This window comes from Cygnus atratus, chromosome 3 (assembly GCF_013377495.2).
Source record: "Cygnus atratus isolate AKBS03 ecotype Queensland, Australia chromosome 3, CAtr_DNAZoo_HiC_assembly, whole genome shotgun sequence".
Classification (NCBI taxonomy): Eukaryota; Metazoa; Chordata; class Aves; order Anseriformes; family Anatidae; genus Cygnus; species Cygnus atratus.
This window is the reverse complement of record NC_066364.1, coordinates 86161688-86177123: the sequence shown is the minus strand read 5'-3', so window position 1 is coordinate 86177123 and position 15436 is coordinate 86161688. Positions and strand designations below refer to the sequence as shown.

At 35.0% G+C, this 15436-nt stretch overlaps 1 protein-coding gene across 3 annotated transcripts in view; it reads right to left on the bottom strand.

Annotated features, from left to right (window-relative positions):
• Window positions 1-531: 531 nt before the first annotated feature.
• FEZ2 (fasciculation and elongation protein zeta 2) overlaps window positions 532-15436 on the bottom strand; it is a 32500-nt gene continuing 17595 nt past the window's right edge. The window contains exons 6-9 of one of the 3 annotated variants that reach the window (XR_007708064.1): window positions 14497-14572; window positions 11096-11161; window positions 1891-4623; window positions 532-1332 (exon numbers count right to left, since the gene is read on the bottom strand). Coding sequence is in view for 1 of the 3 variants with exons in the window: in XM_035560749.2 (XP_035416642.1) it covers window positions 4607-4623; window positions 11096-11161; window positions 14497-14572 (159 nt within the window). In the remaining 2 variants the exon portion in view is untranslated. Of the gene's footprint in view, window positions 4624-11095; window positions 11162-14496; window positions 14573-15436 lie in introns of all 3 variants that reach the window. The other 2 variants (XR_007708065.1, XM_035560749.2) reach the window with 2 other exon arrangements.

Genomic DNA, 15436 nt, shown 5'->3' with positions numbered 1-15436 from the left:
TTCCAACCTCAGTTTCCACATAAGCAGCATGATCTACGCAGGGCCTACTTCACACAATAATTTTTCCTATGAACGTAATACAAGCAGAAGGAGAAACATTCCTGAGAGCAGTCAATGATTTGTCTATGGAGAAAAATATGAACTGACATTTTAACAGCACTAACACCATTCCACCCTACAGACTTGCTGTACTCCAGCCTGCTTGAGCCATGCAATGGAATATTCTTGAATGTCAAAAAAGCCGTCACTGGGAAAATCTGGATTGTTTTCTTTGACTTGGTTAGTGCCCAGATTACTGTCAAGCCATAGAATTGTGCATGTCTGCCTATCAAAAGAAATGGATATAGCATCAGAATTTGTTTTCCCTATTTTTGAAAAGATGTGGGCATTCTCCAGACATACTCCTAATTAAGAAAACCTAAATGTTTTACCTTCTTTACAGTTTTTCACCCTGTTGTGTTAAATTCTAACATACTGTTTCCAAGAAATACATATTTGAATTTAGAAATTTGCATGCAAGACTAGGGAAAATTAGCATTCATGTTTTATTCCATAACGTTAACATAAAACCCAAACACAAAGACTGGTTTAAAATAAACAACAAAATAACTATGAGCTCTGTTTGAATTAGCATCTAGTGCAATGAGAGGATTCTATTCAACATCTGAAGAGTATAAGGGGAAGAAAAACAAAACAGAGACAAAATTCAGTAGCTAATTCTCCCAATTCATAAAGCTTCTTCACCAATTATTGTTATGACTGCATGCTGATCAGTTGATAGAATTGTCACTGATCAATACATAAAACCAAAAGGAAGTCCTGAATTAGATCTTGGTTAAAGGAATGCGAGCAAAGGAACAATATACTTCATTTCACCATCAAGGACAAAGCACTTAAAAAAAACCAAACCACCCTCCACCCCCAACCCCAACCCCACCTCCCCCAAACAAAACAAAAACATAACAAAAAAAGCATTCCTTCTAATTCTTCAGTGATAAGAAACTCTCCACAAGGAAGGTACCTAATGCTTCTCCGTCATTAGACATACCCTATGGAACCTTCCTAAAAGTCACTGCTACCTGCAAAATTGTAGACACCTTGAAAATGAATTGCATTATCTTAGTATTACAACAGGTAGATTTCCTTTATAGCAATCAGAACTTCACTTTACGCTTAAAGTAAACAACACTGTGCCCCCAAGAGAGGCAGGAAGCAAAATTCATCTGACATGATTCCAGATCCACGTTATCCATGTTGTACTGAGATTTCATTTTTTACTTGATGAATTTCTGGTTTCTTCATATTTTATGGTGACTTCATATCAAGGGATAACTTGGAGTCAAATGTGGAAATATCAAGGATTAATATTGCTATCAAAATGAGAAAATAGTACCAGGCCCACAGAGATTGTTATTATTACAATACAGCCCCATCACCCAAAATGAAGGACACACTTCATAGAATGACAGGACAAGTCAATAAATTGAGGCTGTGGTTCATCAGACCTAAGAGTACTTCACTAGAAAGCTTTGTTCACAGGTCCTTCCTGATGGAACTGGGTAGATGCTGTTTTAAGTGAAGCTGCTGACCTCCACTGCCCATTACTCCCACAGCTGGAGAACCAGGCTGCATAGCACAAAGACTCTGTACCACTAAGAATTTCAGGAATTAAACCCCACATCTTAAAACGCCCCTTTGGAAATGAGGGGGCTGTGCAGAAGTATCAACGCACTTACCAACGCTGTTGGAAGCATGCATAGTGCCATTTTCTGCGCTAGCTGTAGTTTCCAAGCAACATGCATGCAGAAAAAATATCCAAGGTAATCTGATCTGAAAGCAAGAAAGATGTGTGCTACTGCTATAAAATCACCAATCCAAAATTAAGGATACAATTACTTGGCATGGTCAACAGCAGATATTCCTTACCACCAGTTTCCTATACCAGCTAGGTCATTATCTTTCACCATAAAGAAACCAATACTGTTGTCAAGTTTCTTTCCTTAGTCAAGAAAACATACTTAAGGATTCTTCACTACCTTGGACATGCTTCCCAGGTAGCCCTTCACTCAAAATTTCATTCTATCAGTAAGTGAATAATCATATCAAATGAAATAGCTGAATTGCTAAAAAGAAAAACAAAAAAGGTTGGATTTTAAAAAGGCTATTAAATCAAATTATACAAATACCTATCTTTAAGTAACTTATAATTCACTGATGTTAAGCAAACATTGTTTCTAGGACTCTTCATATTAAAAATTGAACAGACTTCGGTACAAATGCATTTTTTCCAAATCTCAGGTATTTGCCAGCAAATACTCTTGGGTGACCATTTTCCAGCTATCACACACAAACTAAAAGGAATGAAGTCATCCAGCTCGCTGAAAGAATGCAAGATTCAATAGAGGATCTCAAAAAAGGATGCATTACAGAGAATCTGAAGTACATAGCACTCAGCAGAAAAGCAGGCTTGCTTGGTTCTTTTTACTCATATGTGTTGAGATTTACTTTTATATAGATATATACGTATATATAAAATATTTGCCATATAAAACATGGCTTTGGCAACTGTTGTTTAATGCCAGGACTTTATACACAAGGAAAGTGTTTTTTTTTCATAATCTGAACAGGTACTTTTTATAAGTCTGATGAAGGGCATAATATACCGAAGCAGATGTTTGGCGCACTGAAGCTGGTGTTGATTTTTAGCATTTGGTTTTCTTTCAAGTTTTATTACATTTAGTATTTTGTGACTAAATCACAAAATGTGGCTCGCTACAACTAACACCACAAAATTTGTCCATACTTTTTGCAATTATTTTTTTCCCCCTCATTCCATTTAAAGACGCTTCAGGCCTCAGAAGCATATTAAAAAAAACCTCTGACGATATCTCATTTGGAGACAAAATGTGTTTCACAACATATACGCTATTTTAAAAAAAGATGAAAAAAATAGGGTCGTCTCCCTTAAGTCAGTTTTCAGGTATTGATAGTAAAAAGCAAGCATTTCTATATAAAAACATGCCATAATGAGCTTCTAACACAATGAGCTACAGAAATAAATGGCTTCTTTCTTGCTACAGAAACCACTAATGAAACAGAATAAAGCAATGATAAAATATTCCTCATGTATGACACACTTATGCAGAAGACCCATTACTGCTGATCAGGCTGTAAAGACGGCCATCAGGAGAGGGGAGAGGAGAGGGAGGGAGGATGAAAATTTTAAGCTCTGGTAATTTTGGCAACAGAAAGAGGGACAAAAGAAAAATGCCGAGGTCTTTAGAAAAAAAAGCAAAGCATTATGAAACTATTTTCAAACTGACTGTTTTACTGACTAAAATGAATCAGCTTAAAGAAAGAAAAATGATGATTTTAAACAACTGTTTGAAGAAAAGACATTTCTCTCTTTATAATCTTAACTGCCAGTGTTTTCACATATAAAAGTACTAAAATCTCGTATAGAATTAATAGGAATTCAGACTAGAAAATAGGTCCTTTGTTTTCAGTAGTAGTCCTTATAAAAGGACTTAAAGTCTAATCTTTAAGACTGGCAAAATGGATTTGTGACAAATATTTAATATTGAGATTCTGGGGTATATCTTTTACAGGATTTGCAAAATACATTCTCATCTGTTTGAACGCAGATACATCATCATAGAGGAGACAGTGCATACATGAGAGATTTGTAGTAAAGTTTGAAGATACACAATGACCAAGGTCTCAAGATAATACTAACTTGGAATCCAGGTGCAAGTTTTCTTTTTTTTTTTTTCCAAACTGTACATGTATTTTTAAAAAGATACAGCCTTTCAAAATGTTTATATATTGACGCATATTCATTAAGATCAAACACCTATTAAAAACAGTAAAATAATAGCAGCAATATGGGAGAATATCTGAGCCACATGAACGTTAATAAAATAAAAACAATTAAATATGACATATTACATTACTCTGATGTTTGTTAGGTAACAATGATACTTGATACAATTACTTATGCCAAATCATTAAAGAATGCGGTTCATAAGTTCAGTATGTGAGCAATAATGGTGCATACTTCAATCTAAGTTACTGTTTAAAAAGAAGTGTCAAAAATGAACTCCCACCAACACTGTTCTGGAGTGCTTCCTGAAGAACTCATCTAAATCTTTTTTTTCAGGTTTGGACTACAATCATTTTTGCTATAGGAACTAAGGATGTTTTTAAATATGAATTCCTTAAAACTAGTCTTATATTTTATTTACATTATTCAAAGTTTTCTTTTCCTTCCAACAACAAAATGTGCAGGAGGATTTACTACATGCTATACAATGTAAAAATAGACTTTAAAAAGCCAGAACAATGTGAGTAAAACTGTACAGTGTTTGTTCCCTGCTCCAGTTCATTGCACTATTAAGAAGTTAAAATGGATGAGTTGTCATGCCCAGAGGACGTACTGCAGGATCAGAAAATCCACACACACACAGAGGAGGTAAATGCCTACTGGTTTAGGTATAGTACCAAATGGAAAAAAAAAAAAAAAAAAAAAAAAACAACTATGAGTTATATCCATGGAAAGCTTCTCATCACAGGAAGGAGCACAGTTAATTCTGAAAGGCAGCACTCTTCATGTAGGACACAGAACTGCAAAAGACCACAAATACATTTGGATAAACATCAGTGAAGTTATTCTGTAAAAAAGTGTATTGCGTATACTAAAAACAATTAAGTGTTGAATCCTACCCTATCAGTAACACAATAAAATCTAGAAATTAGTTAAAATTCACAATTAAGATACCATCTTCTTCTCAGAAGGGAATTAAATGACACAACCCACTATTTTTAACTAATATTATCCAGAAATGAGTTAACTAAAGGTCATGTCTTAAACAGTGCTTTTTGTGGCGTCCTATTAGAGAACGGAACATTAAATACAAGGTGACACATGCAGTTATGTTTTAATATGCACTGACAATTTGGGATTCTAATTCTAGTTTCTAAATCTGGTGCATGTACTTGAATCACACACAGTGGGAAGACATGTCCTTCACGTGCTTCTCATTCCTGTTTCACATACATGACAAACCTCAGAGCAATCCAGCTTTCAAACCAATGCTAGCACAACACAAAAGCAAATAAAGAAGTCAGGTGTAACAAACAGAAACTTCAAAGACAAGAAAATAAATATTCCTGTTATATGACATACTGGAATACTTTACGAATAGAACAAGGGTTAAGTTCTTGCTTTATTAATTTAAAACAATAAACCTTTTTGTTTGTTTGCTTGTTTGTTTTGCCATTACTAGGAGCCTAAAAGATCAGACAAGTAATAGGAAAACAAGCTGCAAGATGAAGAATGATTCTACTTTCAAGACATCTACATTCAGAAAAAAAGCCTAACAGAAAATAACACTACACATTTCATCTATGTTATTCACTGACAACATATAGTGCTAAAAATAATATGCTATATTTTTACATTGCAATTAAGGACAATTGGACAAGAACACAGAGCTTAGTAATAGATCTATCTTAAAGCAGTTTACTGTCAAGATACATCTGATTTCAAAAGCATTTCTTTTAGCTATCGGCACATGCATACATATATATATATATGTACACACACTAATTATGCTTTAAGAATGTTAGTTATTTACACTTCACATTTCCACTTGAATAGCGGAAAAACACTCTTGCAGGGATACAGTGAGTGATTTTTTCACAGTTTGTGTACTGTACTGGTAACAAATTCTATCCCAAAATTATCCCACTAAATAAAGTTAAAGCTGCAAATTTTGTAAAAACAAAGTAAAAACTAATAATCCTGAAATAATGTATCTAGATGTGATACCAGACAGCTTATCCCTAAAATTTTGATTATGTACATGAAATGTATTGATTTGCTTCTTTAGTTCAATTTAGGTACCCTGACTTTCTGCAGATTTCCTCATATATCCCTCCTTACCTCCATAAACATAAAATTAGTTAATTCTCATTCCCACTATGCCTTCTTCAGCTTCTATTTTAAATCTGTTCTGAACCCCAGCAGGTTATCCCCATACTGTTTGTTCTTCTCATCATGCCCCCCAGATTGATAGGAGCTACTGTAAGTATACCTACTGGTATGCAAATACTTAAAAGCTAAGTGGCCAGCTGGATGTTGGATTTGAAATGCCAGTAGCCTTTAGCCCAACAGAAACAGCGATTTCTGTCTTCTACATATATGCAATTCCATAAAGAATATTTGTGAAATGCATTTTTTTTTATTCCTGCAACCCTCCTCTTTGTCACATGAGCATGAAATTGGCAAATATTAATCATGAGCCCAAAGAGACAGACAACAGAACTGCACTGAGGCATTTTCTTCAGAAAACAACCCAAACTTGGATACTCCAAGGAGTATAATAATAGTGGCAATAATGCTACTATTTGTTGCATTATTGTTCTTGACAGATAAATCTTAAAAAACAAAGGGATTACACTATACAGGCAAGAAGAAAGACCAAAAGCTTCTGGAAAAAGAGAAAATCAATGGATATAGTCAATAAACACATGCTTTCATCTAAGGATTTAGCACATATTCTTGTTGCGACTCCTAAAAAAACAATGCAACTATAAGATATGACAAGAATATCTCCATCTGTGCTCCCCGTTCTACAGTTAATTTGTACACAAGTAAGTTTGCTTGCATAGGCCTTTTAATAGAAACACATGCAATGTTTTCAAAGCATATTGCATTTGCTAAACTATCAAAAAAGATCAGTCAAAAGACGAGGATAATCAGCATTTAAATGCAGTCAGCTATCTAAGCTGCCAGCTTCAATCTGAAAGTGTGCTTTCTAAGATCAAGAATTGAACAGTGCTGGTTTGACTTCATTGTCAGCAAATGCACCCCCACCTTCTTTCAATCTCAGTTTCTACTTCTCAATTCCTAGTGGTAAAATATACTAACAATATTAATATATTAAAGGAATCATATACAGAAAAATGCAAGGACAGTTACAATTGCTGATCAATTCCACATTAAAATCTACTTCCATTCTAAATCTGTAAAATGTAGTATGAATCACATGCTGTTGGGAGAACTACTACATACTTGCAAAGCAAATCACTAAGTCCCTTACCCTTACTTTTTGTTGCTAAATTCAGAACAAAAATGTTCACTGAAAAGGAAAAATACCCCTTCCCACCCCCCCCCACCAAATAAGCTAACCAAAACAACCCTCAAAGAATTTTGTTTGTACCAGGAGTAACATGAACAAGAGAAGTTACTGCAGCGTACAATATTCTACACTGAATGTGTACATTGGCCAGCTTTTGGAAACGTACCCCTGAAGTGGTACTCTGTATGGAATGGATCCAGGGGAGAGCTAATTCATCACTGGAAAAAGGGACTTACATATACGGAAAAATTAAGTGGAATACATATATATAATATATTTATTTTTAACATTTTGGGGGACACAAGGGGGCAGCAGAAATTGGGATGCTTAAAAATAAAAAAAAAAGCAGACACCTGAGATCATTTGAAAACTAGTAAACCTGTTCAGAAATGCATATGAAGTTTTCTTCCTTCCTAACATAAAAAGGGTAATGTCCCAGCATAAAGAGCTCTGAGTTGCATTGGCTTTTTTCATTTCTTTGTTATACCTCATTTGCACAGCCAATGTTCTGAGGATTTCTCCTTCCAGTGTTTCAGACGCATTAGCTGACACTTTTGCGTATTGCAAGTCATGAAAAAGAAAAAAATCCATGGTAACACAGGAGGTCAAGAGCAGATCTAGTTGCAGACCTCTCTTTCGAGTTGCAGCCCCGTGCCCCAGCTCTTGACCAACATGCCTTGCCAAAACAAAGTTACCCAATCATCATTAAATGAAGATATAAAGTATTAGATGACACATATGGTGGGGTTGGTGTGTCCTCCTACATGATGCAAATTTAGTCTTTCACAAACTTTATAATTATTTTTACATTTAGTTCAAAATATTCAAGATAACACTTTTATAAAACACTAAGAAATCCTGAAAAGAGAAACAAAAAGAAATTGAAGCAAATTTATATCAGAACAGCAGCACGAAGATTCCTTGTAAAATTAACACTTACAGCTCGATCTTATGATTCCATTCACCTTCCAGGTTCACAGCATTCTTCTTTTATTAGTCCCATTATATTATGCCAACAATACTACGGAAATTGTTAGAATCTCTTTTTCACTGATACTTGTTCTTCAGCTCTTGATTCTAAACAATCAAAGTAACTTTTCAGTGGTAACTGACAACATCTGGGTGTTTATTACTAATTCTGCAGACAGATATAACACCCACGTAAGACTAGCATGTTCTATTTTTTTTAAGAAACAAAATAAATAAAGAGTGACGTTTTAAGAAAATCATTAAGGGTCTTTAAAATATTTATTTGCTGTGTGAAATGTAATATAGAGTTGGAAAGCTCATAACTATGCAGACAAATTCCACTCCAAATTTCCCATAAAGCTACACAATTCCTATTGTCACATATAATTTACTGCCTGCTTTTTGTTGGAAGATTGGGAAAAATAATCCTCAAATAAAAAAAAATTAACAGATTTTAACTACACATCTTTGGTGTTATAACTCACAAGTTTCAAAAATTCATTTCCTGATTAAAGCTTAATAAAAAGAGATTAAATCCATTCAGTGTTAGACAATAGCTGTCTCACAGAGTAAACAAATGCAAAATGGATATAATTATCACTACACCATACAGACGATTACTGTGTCCAGGACTTGTTATCCTCCAATTTCTTTTGGAAAACAAATTTAAACCCTTAAATCCTTATAATCATTTTCACCTTGCCCAATACATTTTTAATCATTCCAGTGAAAAAAAATGGACCCTTGAAAAAGCAGGTCACTCCTTTTATCTTTAAATTCAGGGGATAGGCTGGAATTTCAGATACAAAAGCTGAGCTGAAAGTTCTTTCAAGTGATTCTTTAGAATCATCTGATCTCCCTTTAACAAGCTCTAAACATAACTTTTGGACAAAAGGCAGGTGTCTGGAAGTACTCTTCCATGTATGAAGTCTCAGTGAGGCTTCACGCCAGAAGCATTAAGAGCAGAAAAAGTAGAGAAACAGATCCCAATTATTTCTGAAGTTATAAGATTTTGCCAGTTCTACAGGATACATCTACATCATAATACAATGCTGCCAGGTGAGCTAGAAATATTTAACAATCTAATCATAGCAATACAAAGCTCAGTTAAGGCTACAGTGACAGAAAGAAAGATTCTGTGCTGAGTAGCTCTGTTGGCCACTGTGCAAACAAACCCCCAGAAGAGTGAGAAAGCCTTAGCTCCTGATTACTTAATTCAGTAATCACGGTAGCCGAGGGGAAGTCATCTCCTCCTTTCAGTATGAGTAATGTGAGCGAGAGATTACTCTTCAAACTCCCATCATTTGTTTTCTACAATTTAGAGATAACAGTGCTTCCCTGAAAGTATATCAAGAACTGTTTGATCCAACACATTTAATGTGAGCATGACGTTTTTTGTTATTGGTGCAATTAGCTGGTACGACACTCCTGGTGACTTTGAAGTCATGAGCATGCAGAAATAATTTAAATAATATTTTAAAAGAAAATAATTTGAAATAATAATAATATAAAATATTTTATAATTATTAAATTAATTATATTTAATATATATAATTTAATAATAATTTAAAAGCTTTTCTAGATAGCCATTCTTTAAAAAGAGGAGATGCTGCAATGAACACTACCCATTCAGTTTCTACCAGATGTATTACGATGAAAAGCAAACAGCTTTAATTACTGCCAATAGGTCATCCTCTTGGGTCAAAAATTCTGCTTCACAGAACTAAAGCTTAGTGCCATCACCGTCAAAAAAAAAATCTTCAGCTGAAGTGGCTCTCAGCTCATAAGCAAATACATGTCTAACATAAGAAAGATTTTTAGAAAGGCTAAGTAAACAATGGAGAAATCAAAGGAATCAACTGAAAGGACCTCAGCGTTCTTTCCATATGTGGTAGTTCTGCAATGCTACACAGAAATTAGAAATGAGCCTCTTTCAACAGGAAGTCTGTGGAAGCTTCTAGAATACTGTGTGGCTCTCTTTTCAGTTTTCTGAAGCAACAGCACAGTAAATTTCATCCGCAACTTTAACCTGAAAGTATTTTCAAATCTCTTTGAGATGTGTGGTTACCATCTTTGTAAGAAACAGAAAAACCTTTTAAAAAACACATGGGAGAAATCAAGTCAAATTTTTATATTTGAAAAAAAATAACAAGACTTGGAAAGCATGATACCAAAAGAGATGAAAAACTTTGCAATGTATGAACTTGAAACAGAACATTATATACGCTTGGGTGGCAAATAAAATGGCATCCGTCATACCTTCTGTACACCTGTTTGTTTAGATCTTGGGAGTTTGATGCGTATTTAAACACTAAAGAAAATGGGACCACGTACATGCCAATGATTAAGTAAGAATGTAAACATTTTTAAGATCTTGGCAAAAAATCTCAGAAGAAAAGCGTTTAACGTCCTGGAAACTACCTGGAACAACTCCTTAGAGCTAAAGCAAGCAATGATTTTCAACATCTGGCATTCTGTTAATAAAAACAATGCACTGGAGGCTGGAAAATAATCCATTACTACATAAACTTTAAATAAACTTTAAATAAAAGTTGAAGAAGTTTAAACACGTAAATGTAAAAAATAAAATAATATTGATCAGAAGGTAACACTTTCTTAAACAAATCCATAAGCACTTAATTTAGCAAATGCATTACGATACATAGTTTGAGTTCACATTCTGTGTAACACAGGTTTTTAACTACACCCACTTAATTTTCTAAGCCAGACTACTCTGCTCTTGCTGATGTCATTCAGCTATTGAACATACATCACATGCTTTGCTATATTGTGTTATCATGAACAAAAGAAACACTTTTTATTTATGAACTATATGCTCACCAGCCCCTGACATAATGAGAGCCTTGTGTGATGAAAGAGCAACATAATTCACGGTTGCTGCACAACTATTCTTTTCAAATGCACCTTGTATGTTGAATAAGTTCATTTAAAAAAAAAAATACTTGGCTAGGAAACATACTCACCCTTTAAAATATAGTCTGTTAACAAGCCTGGCACTTTCTCACTATCCTCTTTCATGGCATGAAGGACTGAAGTATGAAAACAAAACAAACAAAAAACATTTCAGATATTTAGTCATAAATTGAAGACAACACTCCTCAAAAAAACAGTGAAGCTGTTTCTACTACTCATACAGGTATTACATATCATACTTGCAAGAAAACCCTCCACCTTTCACTTGTGTAATTCTCACTGAACTTCACAATAAATGAATACTAGAGACCCATTTTACACAGTTAATTACAACGTCATCAGTCATGACAACAAAAAAAGCACACCCCCATGAAAAATGTTGCCTAAATAAAATCACCATATTCAAAACTGAAATATACTAACAACTGCTGGAGGGCTGGAGATCTTAGGTAAAAAAGCATGCTCAATTACTTAATTTCTCCTCCTTCTATTCTTCACCTGGAATCATGCAGTAACGCCATTTTTCTGGAGAAAAACCGCTGTAAATGACTGGCTGAAAACGCTCCCCCTCCAAAAGAGTGAACATTAACAGCTGTAGCCTTGAAAAATCATAAATAAGACTGAATTTGGAGTTCACTTAGAATACTGTCTACATGCCATTTTTTGAGACTGGTAACAAATTTAAACTGTCCATCCTTGCGTATTTCTGAAGAAATAACAGTGTTTGTACTAAATCACGGGGAAGGGCACAGTCTCTAATCAAAATGTTCCAAAGAGAATCAAATCTCAGAGAAACTGTTGGAATGATAAACTAAAGGATGAAAAGAAGGAACAAGTTTTATGACAGGTGTATATTTGTGCTGAGTCACACAATACTCGCATGTAGTTAGGTATCTAATACGTTTAGCCTAAGCCGCCTTCTTAAAACCCCCATCTCCTTCAAAATAGGAAGAAGGAAACTGTTTTCTAAGCTTTGACTCTGAATTGCAGCTGGGTGAGATATCTGAAGCATTCTAAAGCAAATTACACAAAATATTCTCCTAGATGACAAGGAGTTTGTTCCACAGATCTTTCCCGATCTTTTCAAAGACTCAAAGGAAACTAACCCTGAATGTGATTTAGGTGCCAAATACCCCTTTATGCTTATGGAAAAGTTTCCTGTCCAAGGTTGTATCTGCAAAACATGAGGAAAATCAGACTATCTAGGGCTATGCGTGTTAGAGTGATTCATGGCTTTACCTACTTTTTAGAGCTGTTCTTTTTTCAGGAATTTAGTAGATGTGCACTGCAAACAAACACTGCCTTAGTTAAGTAATAAAAATGTTTAGGAGGCATTGGGTTCTTTCTTACCAAAGAGGATTCTGCATTTACCTCAGAGAATTCTCAGTTCCCTGAAAGTATTCTTATTTTGAAGCTTTTAAAGCTCTTGTCCACTCAAAGTTTACAAATACTACAGTTGATTAATTTACTCTCTCCAATAGCTGCTTATTAGCTACAAACAGTAACTTTCACAGAATTACTGTAAAGACTACACTGAAGACTTAAGTAGCCCTTGCATATTTAGACATCTAGACACTCTTAAAGAATACACTAAATAGCTTCCTGGTAGACAACAGAAATTCAGTGTAACTGCCTGTTGTAGATTTGAAGGCTCAGGGAAGGATCTCATCAGTGTATTTAAATCCCTGAAGGGATCATGCAAATGGGATGGAGCTGAGCTCTTTTCAGTGGTGCCCAGGGACAGGACAAGAGGCAATGGGCACACACTGGAGCACAGGAAGTGCCATCTAAATGCCAGGAAACGTTTCTCTACTGTGCAGGTAACAGAGCAATGGCATGGGTTGCCCGGGGAAATTGCAGAGTCTCCCTCCTTGGGGATCTTCAAAAGCCACCTGAACATGGTTCTGGGTAACCTGTTCTAGGTGGCCCTGCTTGAGCAGGGGGTCCCAAGCTCCCCTCCAACCTCAGCCATTCAGTAATTTCTCTCATTTAAGTTTAATACCAATCATTGTATTCAATAAGAAGATTCAAATTTTATGTACTACATCTTTTATGGTTTGAGAAGTATGTAAGCATGTAAGAATGTCAGGAATTATTTTTACTGCTGGCTTATGGTACAAAATTTAAAAATGGCACAAAATTAAGCAACTTGACACATATAAGCTTGTCTGCTACTCCATAATCAAAAGCAATGACAATTCTTTAAGTGCTCTTGGCATGACTGAAAGAACCAGAGTACAGAATTATCCTGAATAGCAGAATTTTGTAAGCTCCAAATTCTTCATGTGAGCCTGAACTCCAAATATAATGAGTGTTTTATTCCAACTTTTATGATGAAGCAAGACATGAGTGTTTGTAACTACAGAATAGGACAAAGCTTTGGACAATGCTTTCCAATATTTATTTTCTCTTTCCAGGAAATGAACAACCAGTTTCTCACTATCCTTCATCCACCTATGCAGCTGAAAAGTAGCTTAAGATGTCATTAGATTCAAAGCCCTGCAGTGTGATATGATCAACCTTTGGGCAACCTGACAGTGAAAGAAGTCCCTGCCCATAGCAGGGTGGTTGGACTAGCTGATCCTAGTCCTTTCCAACCCAAACCATTCTATGCTTCTATCAAATACATCAGGACATTTTACCACCTGTTTTTAAACTGTTCCTATAAACCTCAAATGAAGTAGATGTCATTGATTCCCAGAGAAGCTCTGCTGCATTTAATCACTTTAATAATTATATATATATATATATATATATATATATATATATTTAAAGATACAAACTTAATTTTCATTTAAATTAGAGTAAAACACAGACGACTTAGAACTGATAATTAATTTTGAGAATCTGGCCTAAAAAAGATGGGAAGAAAGGTCTATTTAGAACACTGTTTAAAATCAGGCTTGGTTTACGCTTCCTAATTACTAACATTTATTAACCAGTCTCCACTCCCCCCCCAAATCACCAACAGAGAGAAGCAGGCTATCTTGAAGGCAATCAAGTACAATTGAACTATTAATCGTAAGCGTTCCAGCATTCAAATTTTTCTTTAAAATTCACTACAGTAACCTCAGCAAGTTTAAACAAAAAGGGGTATTTCAGGTTCTATAAGGTAGCAGAAAGACATTGCTGTTAATTCCATGACATATGGTAAAGTATTTCCGTAAGGCTCCATTTGTGGAAATAATATGCAAACCTTTGCTTTCTGATACATGCAAGTTTTTAAGCCTTCAGGGTTTCAGCAAATAGCTAGAAAAACAATATTCTATGAAGGCTCAGAAGACCTCAGAAGATGAGGAAAAACTGGCCAAAATGAATGGTTAAAAATCATGCAAATTTACATAAATACCATAGAGAGAGAGGGAAATAAATAACTGATTCACTGGTTGAAGTAACCACGGTTCAAAATAAAAGGAGGACAAGATCAGTGAGGGGAATTGCATATGCTCACTTTTGGTCAACGTTTGAAGATCCTCAACAGATGGGGGTCCATTCTTCTTCTCATACGGAATGACGGTCGTTAAATACTGTCAAATGAAAAACAGAATTACTTGAAAGTCCTTTAATGCTATTTCTGTTACTTGACTTTTGTGAATGCTGTAGCTATTAAAATTGCTAGCCACAAATAAAAGCTTTTCAAAAGATCATATTTCACAAATGATTCTACCTCTCATACCCCAAAACTATTATCACAGAAGCCAAACTATTTTTTTTTCCAAATTACATAAACATCACTTTAAAACCCCTGCAGCTAAACACTAAACAAACAAGCAAAATAAAAAAAAAATCCAACAAACAAAAAAGCTGTATATAATATCCACTGGGTTTCTTTCTCTGAACCTAGAGCACAGCAATAGTAAAACCTAATAGCAAAAATCTCTCCTCTCCGCTTTCCAGATGTCAACCCCAAGTCCTTCATATATTTAAAGCACTTCTTACAAAAGCTGGAAGAACAACCACCTCAGCACTTCCCCTCAAACAACACTACAAAATGCAGATGGACAATATTCACATGAGCTTCTAAACCATCGTATAATATATTATAAGCAAGTAACACCAGTCCTATCAAAAATCAGAAAGTAGTTCTTCCCAGTAAGTATATTAAAAAAAATTAAAAAAATATAAATAAATATTTTCAGGTAAATATTTATGTTGCCTTCAAATCACTTGCGAAACCGATAGCCATCAGCTTTCCATCAGCTTTTTAAAGAATTCCAGAGCACAACTGATGGAGGCTGCAGGGGATACCTGAAATAAGGTGTTCAGGTTTGTCCAAGTGTGTTAACAAGTATTTGAAAAACTCTTCACACTCAGCATATGCTGTGCTTGAACAGTCTCAGAACAGCCAAGGGATTTTCCCAGTGACTACTTAACTCTAAATACATGAAACA